A 17,783-nucleotide genomic window follows, 5' to 3' on the forward strand; every position below is an offset into this window, starting at 1 on the left:
TTACGAAAAAGAGGCCCAAAGAAAGACATGAATTTCTCATCTGTCTTAGCCTTAGACTCTCAGGGTCATCACCAGTGAATTCCTGGGAAACCATCTAACTGCTTGCTCTTTCCTTTGCAGGATCCTGTAAGTGGTTAGGGCAGGAGTTTGGAATTCAACCTCCTGAGTCATATTTCTGCCTTTGATGCTTTCCAGCTGTTTTATCCTCACCAATGTTATTTAATGTTCATGTCTTCACTTCATCATATTAAGAGAGCTGCTGGCATGCAGAGGCTTAGTGTAGTACACTGAGGAGGAGCCTTAGCGCTGGGAGAGGAGGAAGAAAAGTTGGAGGAACAGCACCCTTGGAAAGAAAATATAGTAGTTTAGTCCTTTGTAGTTTGTACTTGCAGCAGGCGATCCTGGCTGATGGCAAGCTGAACACAAATCAGCAGTGTGCCCTGGCAGCCAAAAAGGCAAACTGTACCGTGGGGTACACTAGGCCCAGAACTGCCACTGGGCAAGGGAAGGGAGCAGATCCACAGGGAGCAGAGGGGCAGCGCTGAGCTCTGCTCTGTGTGACAGCGACAGGGCCCGAGGGAACGGCATGGAGCTGTGTCAGGGGAGGGCAGCTGGGGGTGAGGGACAGGTCTGCACCACAGGGCGGTGGGCATGGAACGGGCTGCACAGGGCATGGGCATGGCCCCAGGCTGCTGGAATTTGAGGAGTGTTTGGACACTGCTCTCGGCCACAGGGTTTGGATTTTGGGTGGTCCTGTGTGGAGCCAGGAACTGGAATCAATGATCCTTGTGGGTCCCCTCCAACTCAGGATCTTCTATAATTCTACAATTCTATGAGGTAACTACTGGAAAGGGCCACAAGGAGGCTTAGATTTTCAGACTTTTAGCTGAATCTTTACCAACAATTATTTATGTTCTTCAGGAAGTAGTTAGTTTCCCATTAACTGACCTCTCTTCTCATTGTATCTAACCTTCACTGCATCTCAGAATTTGGAAGTACTGAATGAGATTTTTGCTTTTCAGAACAAAATAGTGTTGTGGTTCCCTTGTTTCTGGCTTACAGAGATAGTAACACAGTCACCTTCACCCTGAGATGACTGTGCGTATTTAGGAAAACAATCTCTCTTTGTAAGGGGACTTTAGCAATCATCTGAGAACCTATTTGCCCAAAACTTTCCACCACTTCAGGAGCTCTGGTGTTTTCCTCCTGAGATTGCCATGCTAGACGTGTGAAATTGCTCCTCTGCAGGCTCTGGCTTAATTCCTGTCTCTGATGATTTTCACCCTGCAGGTAACCTGGAGCAAGCCAATGAAGAGCTTAGAGCAATAATTAAGAAAATCTGGAAGCGCACCAGTATGAAGTTGCTGGACCAGGTGGTGCCTCCTGCAGGTGGTGAGTGCAGGATGCTGTCCCAGTCTGTGAATGTCTGTCATTTCCCTACCTGACATGTCCTACTGCACCTCCTGATCATCAGATAGAGTACAGGGGTCAGGCTTTGTTCTACAAACTGTTAATACCTGTTTACCTGGCTTGATTGTTCATCAGATTGAGATATGGTTTTGCCTATACCAACGTATATATTCAGCATATATATACATGCTGAAAAATAGAGGGAGGAAGAAGGATGTTTAAATATGAGTTTGAAATTTTCATTCCTCAATGTTGCTCTCTTAGGCATTACTTAATGCCTTGCTAGGGACAAAGGAAGCAAACAGAAGTGAGTAGCTTCAGGGACAACGTGGACTTTATGTGACTGTATAAGAGATATGGCCTTACAATCAAGCTGAGGACGCAGCCCCTTCTATTAATTTCTTCACACTTAGCAAAACTATCTTTACTATGCCTTATAATTCCTTTTTTACTCACGTAACTGCTTTCTACTATGATGCCTGTCTAAGACATATGGACATGGGGACAATCCTCAGCAGTCAGAAGTGGTGAAACTGACTGCTGCAGGTTTCTATGCAGCGTCCCTGCTGGACTGTAATTAACCAGGACTCCAGGTCCTCCTGTGCTAGGCTTCTTAGAAGCCCAGATGCGTAGGCATCTACTGTGTTCCTTCACTGACCTTCCAGGTTTTTCTGGGGACTATCATGTAAAATACCACTTGGCAGTTTGTTAACAGCTGCCATATCTTGAAACCTTGCTCAGCCTCTTCTGAACTCAGTGGACTGTATCTTATAAAAATTTCCAGCAGGTTTGAAGAAAGGAGGAGAGTTGCCTGAATAAAAGCTGGGTACAAACATGGCTCATCAACAGCTCATGTTGAATAAGAATATAGCAAGAACTGAGCATTGACTGCATTTCTGGGGAGAGGTGATCACTTTGTTTCTCTCACACCCATACTAGACACAGGACAGAATTTCAGTGTAGAGAAGAGCCAGATCAGATCTGGGATGGATGGTCAGTCATATGCTGTTATTTGAACAGATGTGGAGTATACATTACCCCAGGCTGTCAGAAGAACATGTCCTGACCCAGACAGGGAGGTTACTGCTACATCAAGATCATATGTAATAAACCAGTACTAGAGACTAGAAAGCTTAGAGGCAGTTCTCCATAACAAAAGTACATCCAGAGATGCATAGCAATAGCTATTCTCTGCCACCTGGGCCAGTCTATCCAAACACCATGCTCACCTCACCTCCTGATTGCTTACGTAAAGCTCTGACTGTGGAGCAGTCCCTTCATTCAGCCTTGTGTACTGGTGCTGTAAGTAGCAGAGAATTACTGTGGTGCTCAGTGTTTCTGCTTTGAACTGCAAGTCTCACCTTAGAAACACACCATTTAAAATGATATGCTTTCTTATTTTTTTTTTCTTTTCCCGGAAATAACCCCTTTCCAGATGATGAGGTGACTGTTGGGAAGTTCTACGCCACTTTCCTGATTCAAGAGTATTTCCGGAAGTTCAAGAAACGCAAAGAGCAGGGCCTGGTGGGCAAGCCTTCCCAGCGCAACGCACTCTCCTTGCAGGTGACAAACGGGCACAGAATGGACAGGGGTGATATGGTTGAGGCATTTGACCCCCCCCTTCCCTATCAGCCATTGTGGGGGCTGCATTGGGCTATCCCCACTGGAAAAGAGTCGCTGTAACAGGGTCAGGGACAGCATGTCGCCAGGAGGCAAAATCAGTTAAAAAGCAAAAGCATACCTGAGTTCCAGGACCATCCAATGGACAAAGCATCAGCATACCTCCCTGGAGTGGACTCCAATCAGTGAGGGGTTTGAGCACTGTCCAGATTCTGATGTCAGAAGCTTGGCTTTGAAATCCTTATTTAAGCTTCTGATCAAAAAAAAAGCTGTTCAGAGCTGCTGAGTACATGGTTCAGCTGGAACTGTGGCTGCTCTAGGGCTTCTGGTAGTGGATCTGAGAACCCTAAGTTGAAAGCTTGCAGACTTGCTCAGTCAGGCCCATCAATTTATGGTTTTGACCTGTCTTGATGAAACCAAGAGACTAGCAAAGAGCATTCTTGAGTTGTATTGCTAAGACTTTCTCCCTCTCTAAGTTGGAGATGAAAAAACTGAATTTGTTGATATTTTTCTAGAAGCTGGGCAATGCTATGTTAAGTAGAAAAGCTTCACTGTGCTTAGAAGAAATAGCATTGCTTTTATACCTCATATAACCACTCGGAGATATGAAGCTCTACAGTTTGCTGTTTTGCAGGCTGGTTTGCGCACACTTCACGACATTGGTCCAGAGATCCGACGAGCGATCTCTGGAGACCTGACAGCTGAAGAAGAGCTAGATAAGGCTATGAAAGAAGCTGTTTCTGCTGCCTCTGAAGATGATATCTTCCGGGTAGGTGCTAAACAAATTTACAAGTTGAGGCTAGACCAGTAGCTCAGCCTAAAGAGTTCTGGGTTTTTTTTTTTTTGTGTGCAGTCTGTATTTCTGCTGACAAGAAGGACTAGTGGAGTCAGGGTGCCAGATCCTACAAATTTTACATGTTTTTATCTCATTTTATTATTATTGGACATTTTCACCTCATTAAGTCTAAATAAAACCAGAATGACAATGGCCAAAGTATCTGAAAAAACACTAAGTTCATCTACCTTCCTGTCCATACAGCAGCAGCTAGACACACTGCAGCTTTTTGTTTAGTTTTCCTTTCAGTGGTACAAGTATTATCCTTTCAAAATGTACCCCAGAGCCCAACAGAAATCCTACGGTCCTGGACAAAATTTCCTGAGCAATTATCTAAATCTTCTCTTTCTTATTTCATTCCCATTGCTTCTAATTGTACCCTCTGGTAATATTTCTTCTCCTTTGGCATGTCTCCCCTTCAAATCATTTACAGAAAGATGCTGTCTGTCCTTCCCATAATTCGTCATCCAAACAGTAGATGACTGGCTTATTAAATCTTTCTTCATTTCTTCCTCCAGGTGATTAATAGCTACTCATGCTCTTCTCAGACTCCCTCTTATGTCTAGATACTATTTTGTAACTATACTGTGAAGACCAGAGAGCAGTAACCTCATTCATACCACCCTACTCAGTCATGCACTCCCAGGGCTGGTTGAAGGTATATGGACACCTTTGTCTCACCTATGCATCTGTACATTTCTTCAAGGTCCTATGAAATATCATTAAAAGGTGACACTTTCACAGCCTGTCTGTAGAGGTCTCTGAGACAGAGAAGTCCATGGACTGTATCTTCTGGCACAGAGAGCAGTGTCCATAGTGCCCAAGCTGGTCCTCACATTTTCTTTCCCTCAAAAACAGGCTCAATAGGAAATACCATGGCCCTTGCACATCTTCTTACTGACAAAGGAAAATATTACTTGTTTCTCTAACAGAGAGCCGGAGGCTTGTTTGGAAACCATGTCAGCTATTACCAAAGTGATGGCAGGAGTGCGTTCCCCCAGACATTCACCACCCAGCGACCTTTGCACATCAATAAATCTGGCAACAACCAGGGAGATACCGAGTCTCCATCTCATGAGAAGTTGGTGGACTCCACCTTCACTCCCAGCAGCTACTCATCTTCAGGCTCCAATGCAAACATCAACAATGCCAACAACACTGCCCTGTGCCGCTTCCCAAGCCCACCCAGCTACCCCAGCACTGTCAGCACTGTGGAAGGCCATGGGACTCCATTGTCGCCCACCATACGTGTGCAAGAAGCTCCTTGGAAATTACCATCCAAAAGGTAAGCTTCACAGCACAGAGTGGGCCAATGGACCAGGGGGAGCAACATGCATGCCAACACCAAAGCACTGCTGCCTAGCTAGAGTCACCCTGCCTATTGCTCTGTCTGCAGGCTGGATTGAGCCTTCTGGGTTCTCCACTTGTGCTAAAGCCCACGGTGCAGCAGATACGCAACCACTGCAAAGCAGCAGCAGCCTCAACTGATAAGCACAGTTGATTTCTTCGGGCTTTATCATGAAGAAACTTTTATAAGGACCAAAGGGAGCCTTATTTACCCCTTTTTCACCAAAGAGAGTTGTTTTATCAACTGTTAACTGAAAGAAAAAGGAACTGCAATGTATCTCTTAAGAAGCCAGTTAGGGAGATCTGTGGAAGTCAGTGTTTCTTTATTTAGTGCATCATATCCATAAAGCAGTCACCAAAGATATTCTGGGAGGAGAGAAACAAGGTTTTTGGAAATGCAATACTGAGTAAAGCAAAGAAAATCCCCTTCTTTGGGCATCCATCTACACATAGATGACTAATGCAAAAGAAATGTCCCTTTTTATCAGTGGGGTAATTTTTTTAGTCACTCAGTAAAAACAGGATTGAGCTGAAAATCATTTTTTTAGACAGAGGGCAATGTGAAAAGCTGGATAAATGCTGAGCCAGAACATGACTGAAGATGATAAGATGGAGGAAATTCTGTGGGTGCAGCATTGCTCAAGTAATTACTCAAGTAAAGAACCTAACGGCTTGTCTACTTCCTGCCTACCTTATGGAGGCCACAGTGTGTTATCAACTGCCCCCCACTTGCAGACTTGTACTGATGTGACACTGCTAACATGGTGTTCTTTTCTCTTCTTGCTTCCTTGTGCACCTTCCTTGAATTAGGACGCACTACTACGAAACATTGGGACGGTATGTGTTCTCTCTCATGCTCTAACACTCTCTGGGTTTAAGGCCCATTGTTTGTCCGACTGAAAGTTCAAATCCCAATTAATTCCAAATATAAGCTTTTCTTTTTAGAGTCACTAGGTTGAAAAGGAGTTTTATGATTTGCCATGGCAACTCCAGAAAATACTGCCAATTCAGAGCTTTTCTGCCCACCATAATGTACAGACTTTTTCTAGCTGGTTTCTAAATTTTTTTTTTATTTTTTTTTTTTAGAGTTTCTAGCTGGGATCACACATGTAGGCACTCTCTGGCCACAGCACAGTACACTACACCCTGCCACGTTCACACAAAAATTTGGTTTGGTTTTAACTAAACAGAGACTGTTGTACAGGGGAAGCTACCATGTTCTCCCCTTTGAACCTTAGCAGTTTTACTTGGCTCCCATCTCAGATAGAAGATCACTCCAGCACCATCCTTCAGACTGTTCTGTACCATTGATATATACTTTGCTCCTAGTGGTTTTTGCTTGAACCAAATGAGAAAATAATGTTTCCTGTGCAGTCCCTGAAAGATGGAAAAACCTTTACCACACTGCTTTCTTCTGCGAATGCTAGTCAAAACTGACTCTGATATCTGCATGTCAGTATTTCAAAGATTTATACTAACCTCAGATTTTACTCTACTCCTCAGAAAACAAACTCAGAATAAAGTAAAATATGAGGGCTGAGACTTGAATCAGAGGGACAAGGTGGAGCCAAGCAGGGAGTTAAGGGCTGTTATGCCAAGGAGTTTGAAAAGATCAAATGAATTCAGACAGAAGCATTCTGCAGCTAGTGATGAGCAAAAAGGGAGAAAAGGTGGAAAACACCAGAAGAAATGAGGACCTAAAAAAGAGGCAAAAGGTAGAGATGATGTAGAATGAAGAATTTGAGAGATAGAGACAGTACACCACAGAGCTGAGAAGGTTATTCTGTCATGGAGGCTCTTCTTTGAAGTTCATAACCAAAGTTTTTGCAACAAGATAAAAAGCTGAATTTTCAAGAATCCATATCAGATTATACTACAAGTTCACAGCCTTGGAAAGATTTTTAGGGTGATATGCAAGTGTATAGAATACATGTAGTCACAAATGACAATAAAATGTTTCTGGTACCATTCAGTATTAACTTAAGAAACTTCCTCTGAAAGAGGGCGCAGGCAGTGGTTGTTGCTTTAGTATTTGTGAACTCTTCAGTTGTGTTCAGTGACTGATTTTTCTATGATAGCTCTTCAACATTGTAATAAACTGAGACAGATGGAGCCTGTCATTCTTGTCTCTATAGCAGGTTTTCTTTACCATCTCTGTATCTTGACTTGTCTTTTTTGCTCATTAGCTCCAGTTCCAGAGACAGCCAGCTGGCAATTGTTTGCCAAGAGGAAGTGTCTCAGGATGAGACTTATGATGAAAATTTGAATGAAGACATTGAGTACTGTAGTGAACCAAGTCTGCTCTCTACTGAAATGTGAGCTTTGCAGCTTTAGTCAAAGTTTTTGGGTGGTTCTTGAATTAAGGGGGAGAGATGGGAAGATGTAACATTTTTCTACAATTTTTTCAATTTATGGGATAAGGCCAGAAAACTTTAGTCACGCAATTCAGAATCAGAAAGTTGAAAGAAAAACAAAAAGCAGTTCAGCCCTGAGAAATAACAAAATAACATTGAAAGGGATACCTTTTGGATCTTTTCCATAAGATTTTCCTTCTCCTCTGAATGAGACATCAGTGCCTCCCCACCATTCACTTCTTTCACCATCCCTGAATGTGTTTAAAAACCGTTTGGATGTGGTGCTCAGGGACATGATTTAGCGGTGGGTTGTTAGGGTAGTTTGGTTAGGTTGTGGGTGGACTTGGTGATCTTTAAGGTCTTTTCCAACCTGAGCAATTCTGTGATTCTATGATTCTACTGCCTAATGTTCCCACATCTCGTATTTAGAGCATTCCTATCGCATGGTCTCTGTTGCTTCACCTGGACCTGTTAGCTAGCTCACATCCATTTGATAGCATGATCTTCTTGGCTTTCCTGCTGGAAGAGGGGTTATTCTGTCCAATATGAGCTACTTTCCTAGAATCCCTTTGCTCTCCTTTCCAGGCTCGCATACCAAGATGACGAAAACAGACAACTTACTCCACCAGAAAACAACAAAGGAGAGGACACCCGGCACTCTCCAAAGAAAGGGTTTCTGTGCTCCTCAGCACTAGGTAACATCCCTTCACAACATGCCAGCTGTGTTCTCCTCTGCCTTGGTTGAATCCTTACATCTTGCTGGAGAAATCCCAGCATACATGGGGCTGGGTGTCGGTGTTTGATGCATTTAGATATTGAGATCAGGAATCCCATGGCATACATGCTGTCCTGATCAGGCAGGGGGCTCTATTGACTTTATGTTCAGTCAGTATATAAACCTGTGGTTGTTTGGATAGTCCATGTGATCTGTTTGATTAAACCTTCTTATGAATTAGAGAAGTTTATTAGAGCTCTGTAGGCTCTCCAAACAATCACTAGGGAGTCACCAAGTGGACTGGCCTTGAGTATATGGTGTTCTGTTCTGTGTGTATTCAGCAGCGAGAAAGGAGAAGTTGTCTCTCTTGTCTGCTACAGGGAAAACAGTGAATTTCAGTTTAAGTTAATACAGTTCAAATTTGCTTTGTGCTCTAATTGTACCTGAAGATTTTCAAGTGCTGAGTCTGCAGACTATGCTCAGGAGAAATCCATGAGTCATAAGATTTTATGAAAATAAAATAAACCTTATATACTCAAAAAAAAAAAAAAAATCTAGAATAAAATGAGATATTTTATGTATAATAGTTCTCAGCCTTTTTCCTGAGTGTCTGCTGTGGGGAAAAAAAAAAAGACATTTGGGGAAAACTTAAAAAGAATCCTGCATATAAGATTTTTTTAACATATAAAATAATATCAGACTATATAGTGTATTGTTTAAAGCGATACTTCATTTAAATCCTCTACTTAAATCCTTTACTGGGAGCTCACTTAACTCCTTCCAGATTGTACAATTGAGAATTTTAAGAGCATTTACTTCATTTCAGAACTTCAAACATTTGTCAGTAAGAATTCCTGTGTCTATCTGGAAGGCCAAATTTGTTGCCGGTCCATGATACTGCATTAACTACATTCTAGTGAATAGATAGTGATGGAATACATTATTACATTGTTGGTGGTTTGTTGTGTTTTTTTTTCAAGAAAGAGAAAAAATCTCCATGGCAGCATCAGTTCTCTGTGCTATAACAGATATTCAGTCCATTCCCCAAAAGGGCTTATTCTCAACATATTAAGAATATAGATTCTTATTATTTTCAGACTTGAATTTTCTTTCCTATGTTACGATGTCAATTAGATCAAGAAGTAGACAAACCATTTTAGTGTGCCATGCAGCTTTACCTTAAATAATGCCTTTATTTGCCATTCTTCAGATGTAAAGCTTATGCATTTATATACTTTGCAGTACTTTGAAATTCCTGTATAGGGAGCACATTTCTTATAATTACAGAAGTAAAGCTTAGTTTCATATCAAGTAAACAATGCAGATATTTTAATAGTTCCTCCCAACATCTTTTATTTTCTTTTTAAAAAAAGACTTTTTCTCTTCCCTTCTTTTCAGTTTACTAAAAGCACCACATCTGTTCATACCCAACTCTTAATTCACCAGTGAATTCAACCACTGAATTAATTCACTTCCACTTGATCTTGACACAGACACAGCCTCATAAACTGTGGTATGTCTGGCTGCTAAGGGAGACAGGTCACATGCAAATGGAAGGCCAATGTCACCTGAGCAGCCACACGTCTCCTGAACACTGGGCACAGCCAGGCATAGCGCCAGGACCTCAGTTGCCCTTTCAGCCCTGCCAACTTTTTTTGCCTGAACCAGAAGGATTTGAGAACACTTTAACTGCTTGGGACAATCACAGAATCATCCAGAATTTTGTCTTGCAATCTGCTTGGAAAATAGTGTTAGTTAGGCCATGTCACTTGACTGTGTTTTGCAATGATGTCTCGAAAATTAAAATCAGCAACACAAATACTAGTATCTGGGAAAGGGTAAGGTGTAGAGGGAAAGCAGACAGAGCTTAACTGTGGGTGTCTTGGCTGTCTCTCCAGAGGGACTGAAATAAATGAAATTGAACTCAGATTATCCATAGTATAATATGAGTGATGGACACAGTTGTTTGTGATTGGTGTTTCAGGTCGACGAGCATCTTTTCACTTAGAGTGTCTGAAAAGACAGAAAAACCAGGGCGTAGATGTCTCGCAGAAGACAGTTCTGCCTTTACAAATGGTACATCATCAGGTAAGTATTTCATAACCACAAAGGGTCCAGCAACGCAACTGAGAATCTACCATGTACAATGCTATCCCATTGCATCCCAGCCAACCTTTATACACATTTTGAGATAATTTCTCACCCATATTATAGGTCCAGTTTTTAGAAAATGTAGCTGTCATCCCACTCGTTTCAGGATTTTTATAATTCCCAGAAGAGTGTTACAGGGGCATATTCTTTAGAGTCATCAGAGTTATCATTACCTGATGTTCAGTAAAGAGCAGAATAGAAACCTAACTATCAGATAAAAATAACTACCCAAATTGCACTCTGTTGAGCAGTTGCACTGGCTTGGACAATAGTGCACATATGAATAAAATGTGCCAAGTCTAACTTCATATTAATGAAAGCTAGCCAGTAAAGGTAATTAATCATTTAAAAGATAAACTGATTATACGTAATTTATCAGCCTCTTAAGACCTTTTTAACTGCATTCAGCAGCCTACCAATGTATGCTTAGGCACGTATCTAGACGGTTAGCCAGCTGTCATAGTCCAGAGTAGGTCTGTGTCTTTTATTTTGATGGCGTCACTGTCACCATAAAAGAAACAGGTGCCAGTGGCAGCACCAGTCCTGCTATGTGGGGCATCCCATTCCACATACTCCCCCAAGGCAAGGCAAAACAGGGGCATAGAAGCAGAAAATGCCACGTGGCAGGGAAGGGAGGAGTGAGAAGTCACAACAGCTGTAGGAGTGAGAGGTGAGTGCACCTGGGATGCTCTGTGCTTTCTCACTTCCATTCTTGACAGCAGCAGCAGCCAGTTATACTGTAAGGATCAAGCTCCAGAAAGCAGTGGTCTGCAGAAAGCTACAGCTGTGGCAGTGCATCTGTCGGGACAGGGTACAGAGAACAGTTCCCTGTGTTCCCCATAGCAGTGTCAGTCCTGCAGGCAGAGAGGGCACATGCCTCCTTCCCTCTCACCCTGCCTGGCCAGCAGAATCACCTCCTTTCAACCTGTACAAAGGGGATGGAGCTTCTTTGTCTTTCCTCATCCCATCATACAGTTCCAAACCTAGAGGGACAGAGCTCTACACACTTCAGCATCCCCCAGCCAGACTACAGGGTCATCATGAAATTGTCATCTGGCTTCCAGCTGGCAACACCCAGCAGTGTTAGTACTTTGCAAAGTCATCTGCCTCCAAAAGTGCTTAAAATGAGAATATGAAGTGGAAATGTGCCTCTGCTAAGCACAATGGATTCAGTTGTTCCTTAGTGCTTGAAGGAGGATTCTCATGAAATACTGAAGTAATCCCTAAGAGTTTATTTCAACCTCCATGGTACCTTACATTTTGGATAAACACCTTGTATGTGTTTCTGCTAAGCTGAAAATCTGATTCTGTTGTTCTGCCTGACAGATCTAGGGCTCTCCTTAAAGTCACCACAGTGTAAAGGAATGCTGATACCATCACAGCCTGCAGGCTGTGACTTACACGGTTAATTTTTAAGGTCTTTCTTCCTTGATAATATTTGATAGGACTCTGGCATGTAATTCTTGAGAAAATCATGGTAAACTTTGTAGGTGACCAATAATTGATTCTTTTGTTTGCCTGCAACTGAAATCAGCAGCACAGCACACTGACAGCAGTTCACTGGAATTTCAGTGGCAGATCGATTGAGCTTGACTTAACTTCAGATATCTAAAAGTCAGCTGTCCAGTTTAAACCAGTCAGTTTGGTCCCACTGTGGTCAACAGAGAGAAACAGCATCTCCAAAGGGCAAGTGTAATAAGCCTTGTCTAAGTCTTATCCTCCAGAGATCATTGTCAAGCAGGTATCCAAGAGGCAGGAGCTTTCTGGTGTGCTTCTGCCCAATAAGCTTGGACTAAATCCATTGCTTTGAGCTGAAGTTGCAGAGACAAACTCCAACCTGATCAAGAGCCACATTCTGTATTTTCTATGTGTTTATTCCTTTGTTCATATTAGACAGCAGTGAGCTGCATGGCATGAGATGAGCTGCTGATTCTGATGGCATTGCTTATGGAACAAGCAGCATCCACCATGAATAAGGCTCAGATCAGCCCTGAGCAGCAAGGGGCTTCTTGAGAAATTTGTTATCAAAAGGAAACTGAATGACTCAGGGGCTGTGAATGTAATTGTTGGAAGGGCTGGAAGGCTCAAAGTACAATCATCAGATATTGATCCTCCCACCCACAGCAGATGCCTTAAAATCCAGTGGTGGTTTTATAATTTTTGCCATCTGCTGACACACCTAAAATTCACATGTGGTATCCGTTCAGGTTCTACAATGGATGCTTAGAAAAAGCACAGCAATTGGCAGTAAAACCTAGCAGTATGGGTGGTGACAGTGTGGGAAAACGAAGCTCTGTCACAGCCAGTGGAGAAGAGGTGGTGTTTCTGGCAGGGCTGTGGGGCATAGGGCTTATCCCTCCTGTCAACAGAAAAGAAGCTCAGCCTTGAGAGCTCTCAGTCTGGTGCTTGGCACTGGTGCAAACTACACCACTTAAAGGAAAACTTGCAAAATGAGTTTGGAGAAACATCCCAACCATTGCAAGAGCTGGCAGCTATTTCACAAGCCTCATAAAGGTCATTATGGTTGGAAAAGACCACTAAGATCATCTGGTCCAAGCCTCAAGGCACTTTGGGCCTCTTGTGGGTAGTTCATCCAGTGCTCTGCCATCCCAGCCCTGCAGTTTGAGTGAGCCCTCACTCCATGTGCCCCCCCCTCTCTCTGCAGGCATTGGCGGTGGCCGGCCTGAGCCCCCTTCTCCAGCGAAGCCATTCCCCCACCACATTCTCCCGACTGTGCGCCACACCGCCTGCTACACCCTGCAGCCGAGGCTGGCCACAGCAGCCCATCCCGACGCTGCGCCTTGAGGGGGCTGAGTCCAGCGAGAAGCTCAACAGCAGCTTCCCCTCCGTGCACTGCAGCTCCAGGTTCCCCGACAGCTCTGACTGTGGCAGCCCAAGAAGAGCCAGGCCGGTGTCCCTCACCGTCCCCAGCCAGACAGCGGGGAGCAGCAGGCAGTTCCACGGCAGTGCCAGCAGCCTAGTCGAAGCGGTAAGGCCACGGTGGCATGGGGACATGGGAGGTGTGGAGGCCATTGTAGGAACATGGCCCTTGGGAGGGCATAGCAAAGCAAGGGCCAGCAGCATGAATGGGAGGAGAGGGGCCACCATGGCCAGCATGGCCAACAGGGAGATGCGGTAGGGGTGCAGTAGAGCTGGCAACTCAAGTTGCTAACGTCTGCTTTTGTCTCTGGTTCCCTGCCTCCTCCTAAAGGTATTGATTTCGGAAGGACTGATGCAGTTTGCTCAAGATCCAAAGTTCATTGAGGTCACGACCCAGGAACTCGCTGATGCCTGCGACATGACAATAGAAGAGATGGAAAACGCAGCAGACAACATTCTCAATGGTAACAGCAAGCAGAGCCCCAATGGCAACCTGTTGCCTTTTGTTAACTGCAGGGACGCAGGGCAGGACAGTGCAGGCGAGGAAGAGGAAGAGGTGCAGAACCCGGATTGTAGAAAAAGTCAGGAGGAGCTGAAGGACAGCAGGATTTATATCAGCAGCCTGTAGTTGCCAGGGCTGGAAGCGATGCTGGTTTTTTATTTGTTTCAATGTTCCTAATGGGTTTGTTTCAGAAGTGCCTCACTGTTCTCGTGACCTGGAGTAACCGGAACAGCGTTCTTCATTCATTTCTGTTGGGACGAGTCGCAGAGTTGGGTGGTGGCAGAGAGCTTGTCAGGAGCGGATAGGACCCCGGCACGCGGCCGCCTGGAAAGAGCGCGGCACCCAGGAGGAGAGCCAGCTCCCTCTTTTTCCAGTCCCTGCACAAGGCACGACGACTGCCTCCCAAGGGCGGCCCAGCCAAACGCGCCCAGCCTCCAGCGGGCATCCTTCAACTTTGCTTGTAAAAATCATTTTGCACATGTTCTGTCCGAGCCTCACCGCCCCCGGCCACCCCGGCCCCGCCGCCCGGGCCCGGAGGACGCAGCGCCGCCAAAAGGGGAGCGCGGGGACTGCAACGGCTCCTGCTGTTGGCCAATCAGAGCTCGAGGGCTGCTCACCAGCCAACCCGAGTGCAGGCAAGTCACCTGCCAACCAATTGGAGCTCAGACAGCCGGCCCCGCCAGCCAGTGGGAGAGTGGGGAGTGGCCAGGCACGGGTCTCTCCTTGTCCCGCAGTTCGGTGTTTCCTTGAGAGCATGTTGCGGTTTTTATTTTGACTATTTTATTTTTATTATAATTTTTCAGAGGGAGAAGGGAGTGTTTACAAGGTTCTGTAACCACCTACCTTTTTGTTTGGGTTTATTTTCACCTTTGCAGATGTTACGTTGGTTTGACCATGTTGTATTATTTAAGCCAGGTTCTTTTCTCCATTGGCATTTGGTAGAAGCATAACGCTGTAGGCGAGTTTTACCGATCACTATGTACACCGAGACTCTGTCATTTGATTTGCAAGCGAGCAGAACCTCCTTTTTTTGTTGTTGTGTTATCATATAATGGCAGCGGGCAGTGCGCTTGGCACAGCCCCACACGTCCCAGGGACCAATGGGGCTGTTGGGATGCAGCGCCGAAGCAGCGCCCGCTGTCGGGAGGGGAATCAGTAACTCTTTGCATCTTCTGTTCCACAAGATATGCAAAAACAATGCAATAATATTAATTTTAAAATACAATCGTAAGTCGTGTTGGCATTAAAACTGTATAGGAAAAAAAAAAAAACAAATAACGGGGTGGGGGGACAACCAAGCAGAAGGCGTTACGCTTCAATATATTCCGTGTGATGTTTTATTGCATTGATGATATTTCTGTTGAAGAAACCGTTATACTTGAATTCAGGTCAGTTTCGGTATTTTTCAAATATTTTTTTAAAAGGAATTGCAATTGTGCCAAGCAAATATATCAAATCGAATTAAGTTTGTTTAAGAAGAAAAAAAAAAGAAAAAAAGAGTCACTTCTTGTATATTTTGCTGCATGTCAAGTGAATCATTTCGTATTTGGAATGTGCCAAGCTTTACCTTTGAACTTTTAAGTGCTTTTCTACGTGTGGTCGGGGACAGGGGTACTATTTTTTTTCCTTTTTTAATTTGTACAATGAACAAAGTGTACCTGGTGTAAGTAACTATTCTGCAATCCACTGACAGGTCGAACGTTACTGATTTTGCATATCTTGTGTTCATTACCCTTCCTCCTCACCTCTTTAAACATGCACGATGACTTTGTTGGTAGAGTACCTTTCTTCCCGAGGCCGGGATTTTTTTTCAGGCTTTGTTCTCTTTCCTTTTGCTCAGCCTCTCCAAAGGTCTCTTCCACCAAGAGGGTGGCGAGATCCCCAAGCCCATGTGGAAGATCCATCCCATGTCTTCAGCTGGCACCAGCAATCCAGGGAGGGGGAAAGCACCTGCTTGCAGATTGAGGTTAGATAGTTCATCCTGATCGTTGTAACAGGATCCTGGAATAAGCAAATGCAAATGGCAGAATTGTTTGCAAAATAAATGTGCCTAACACTGGACTGAAAGCACTGGGTAAGTGAGGGACAGAGCTCTGGATTGTTGCTTAGGAAAATTGCTGTGGTCTGGTCATGACACAGATGTTTGGTGACTTGTGTGTGTTTCCATGCGTGTTCCCAGACCTTAGCATATGGGACATGCTCTAAGTCACAAAACATCCAATGGTGCAGCATGTCCCAGCCATATTTCCCTGCTGCTGTGTGTGAACCTCTGCTGATTCACCCCACGATGATACATGGCCCTAACCTGTGGCAGAGGCTGAGAAACCAGGGAGATATTATTAGATTTTATGTGTCTGACTTCTGTCTAGACTGCTGCTGGTTTTCTCCCTTTTCAAGATGTTTCACAAACTTGCAGATGAGTGCTCAGAGGTGTGATCTGACTCAGAGCTAAACTTTCATTCCAGTCTTGAGCTTCACAGATGTTTGAGTACATCATTTATTATGTATTTTTGTAACACCCTTGGGTTTACTTCTTGACCCTGCTGGGGCCATTAAGCAGAAATAGCGGAAGATATTTTTAAAATTGCACTTTTTCCTTGTTATTTTGAACTGGCCAGTAGCAGCTCAAGATGCCTTGCCAACAAATTCTTTTGAACTGGGGAAATGTGAACCCACTTAAGCAACCATCTGGCATCAGAGTCCCAGTCCAAGTCCTTGGAGAAAGCAACCACCTGAAGTCTGTCAGCCCCATTTTTTCCATCCCTCTTGTCTGTACCGAGATTGGCATGCGAGCAGTTCTCCCTTTGTGAGTTTGCTATTGGTAGCTCTGCAGTGCTCCAAAGCTACTTGAAAGTAAATAATGCTGTGCTGGGTGTTTTCTGAAAACGAAAATAGCAAAGGGGCTCCCTATCTCATTTTCCTCCAGTAGAAAGTCCCCCTGGCCCTCCCAGGGAGAGACAGAGGTGCTCCTTGCTCCTGATTAATAAAGTACTGGCCTAGAGCAGCAGAGGCAAGGGGCATTCTGGATGTCTGCCAGCACTTGCCATCTTTTAGGGCTTTTCCTGAAGGGAAGGAGAAGAATGGAAAGGACTGTGCCCTGCACACTGCTGGTGAAGCTGTGGCTCCCCCATGGGTCACAGCTGACAGTAGCCAGGAAATCCCCGCAGCCTGCTGGAAAATGGGTTAGGTCCTGCAGAGTGAGAAGTGCATGGCTAGCAGAGCATGCAGATGCCTTGTGCTGTCTGAGGGGCACGTGTTCAATATAGGCATTGCTGGTGCCAGCTGTGCAATTTTCTCTTTCTGGGGAGGGTGGCTTTTTTGTTTGTTTCTATTTGAGGTACACGCAACGTGCACATTGTGACAGGTCTGAGCAAAGAGCTACTGCCTCCTTCAGGTGAGGTGGAGTCTGAGGGTGATGGAAGTGGGGCAGGCATAGTACATGGGGGTCCTTCCTCTCCCAGTGTATGGGAGTAGATGATGGGTATAGTCACTGTGCTGTGGATGGAAGCCATGGAGGAACCAATGGCCAAGGAGTGGCATGGAAGGAAGGAAAGAAAGGGGAAAATGATCTGCTGTTTGCCACTGAGCATCTCTGACTTGCAGGAGTACACTGCAGACTGAAGACATTTCTTACAAAACAACAAACCTCATTCCTTTACCACTCCTGCTCATTACTCCAGGCAGTACTGGGCCAGCCACACCAGGTGCATTTCTTTTTTCTTCCTTATTCTGTGTGGCTGATGTGACAGGGAAGCAAGCGGAACTCGTGGTCCAGAGCTGGAGTTTCACTATCCACAGACCTTTTTTGCATCACCTGTATCTTCAGCTGGACATACGGATGATGATGGCGTGGATGCTGCTGCTGCTGCAGGGTCCAGCCTGGTTTGTTACCCTGCCCACTTCACCCAGCACGGAAGGACAGCCAGAGAGGTGCCATGTACAGAACCGCATCTATTTCTGCTTTGTTTT

General features: G+C 44.6%; 1 protein-coding gene across 21 annotated transcripts in view; it reads left to right on the forward strand.

Annotated features, from left to right (window-relative positions):
* Positions 1–13,999, forward strand: part of CACNA1C (calcium voltage-gated channel subunit alpha1 C) — a 467,840-nt gene extending 453,841 nt beyond the window's left edge. For 13 of the 21 annotated variants that reach the window (XM_090145296.1, XM_090145280.1, XM_090145336.1 and 10 more), the window contains 10 exons: positions 1,291–1,392; positions 2,846–2,973; positions 3,650–3,799; positions 4,798–5,150; positions 6,023–6,049; positions 7,399–7,527; positions 8,152–8,261; positions 10,266–10,369; positions 13,098–13,421; positions 13,644–13,999. In XM_090145296.1, coding sequence (XP_090001422.1) covers positions 1,291–1,392; positions 2,846–2,973; positions 3,650–3,799; positions 4,798–5,150; positions 6,023–6,049; positions 7,399–7,527; positions 8,152–8,261; positions 10,266–10,369; positions 13,098–13,421; positions 13,644–13,940 — 1,724 coding nt within the window. In that variant the 3' untranslated portion in view covers positions 13,941–13,999. The remainder of the gene's footprint in view (positions 1–1,290; positions 1,393–2,845; positions 2,974–3,649; positions 3,800–4,797; positions 5,151–6,022; positions 6,050–7,398; positions 7,528–8,151; positions 8,262–10,265; positions 10,370–13,097; positions 13,422–13,643) is intronic. The other 8 variants (XM_090145311.1, XM_090145289.1, XM_090145397.1 and 5 more) reach the window with 1 other exon arrangement.
* Positions 14,000–17,783: the final 3,784 nt, after the last annotated feature.

This window comes from Phasianus colchicus, chromosome 1 (assembly GCF_987193195.1).
Source record: "Phasianus colchicus chromosome 1, bPhaCol1.hap1.1, whole genome shotgun sequence".
Taxonomy (NCBI): Eukaryota; Metazoa; Chordata; class Aves; order Galliformes; family Phasianidae; genus Phasianus; species Phasianus colchicus.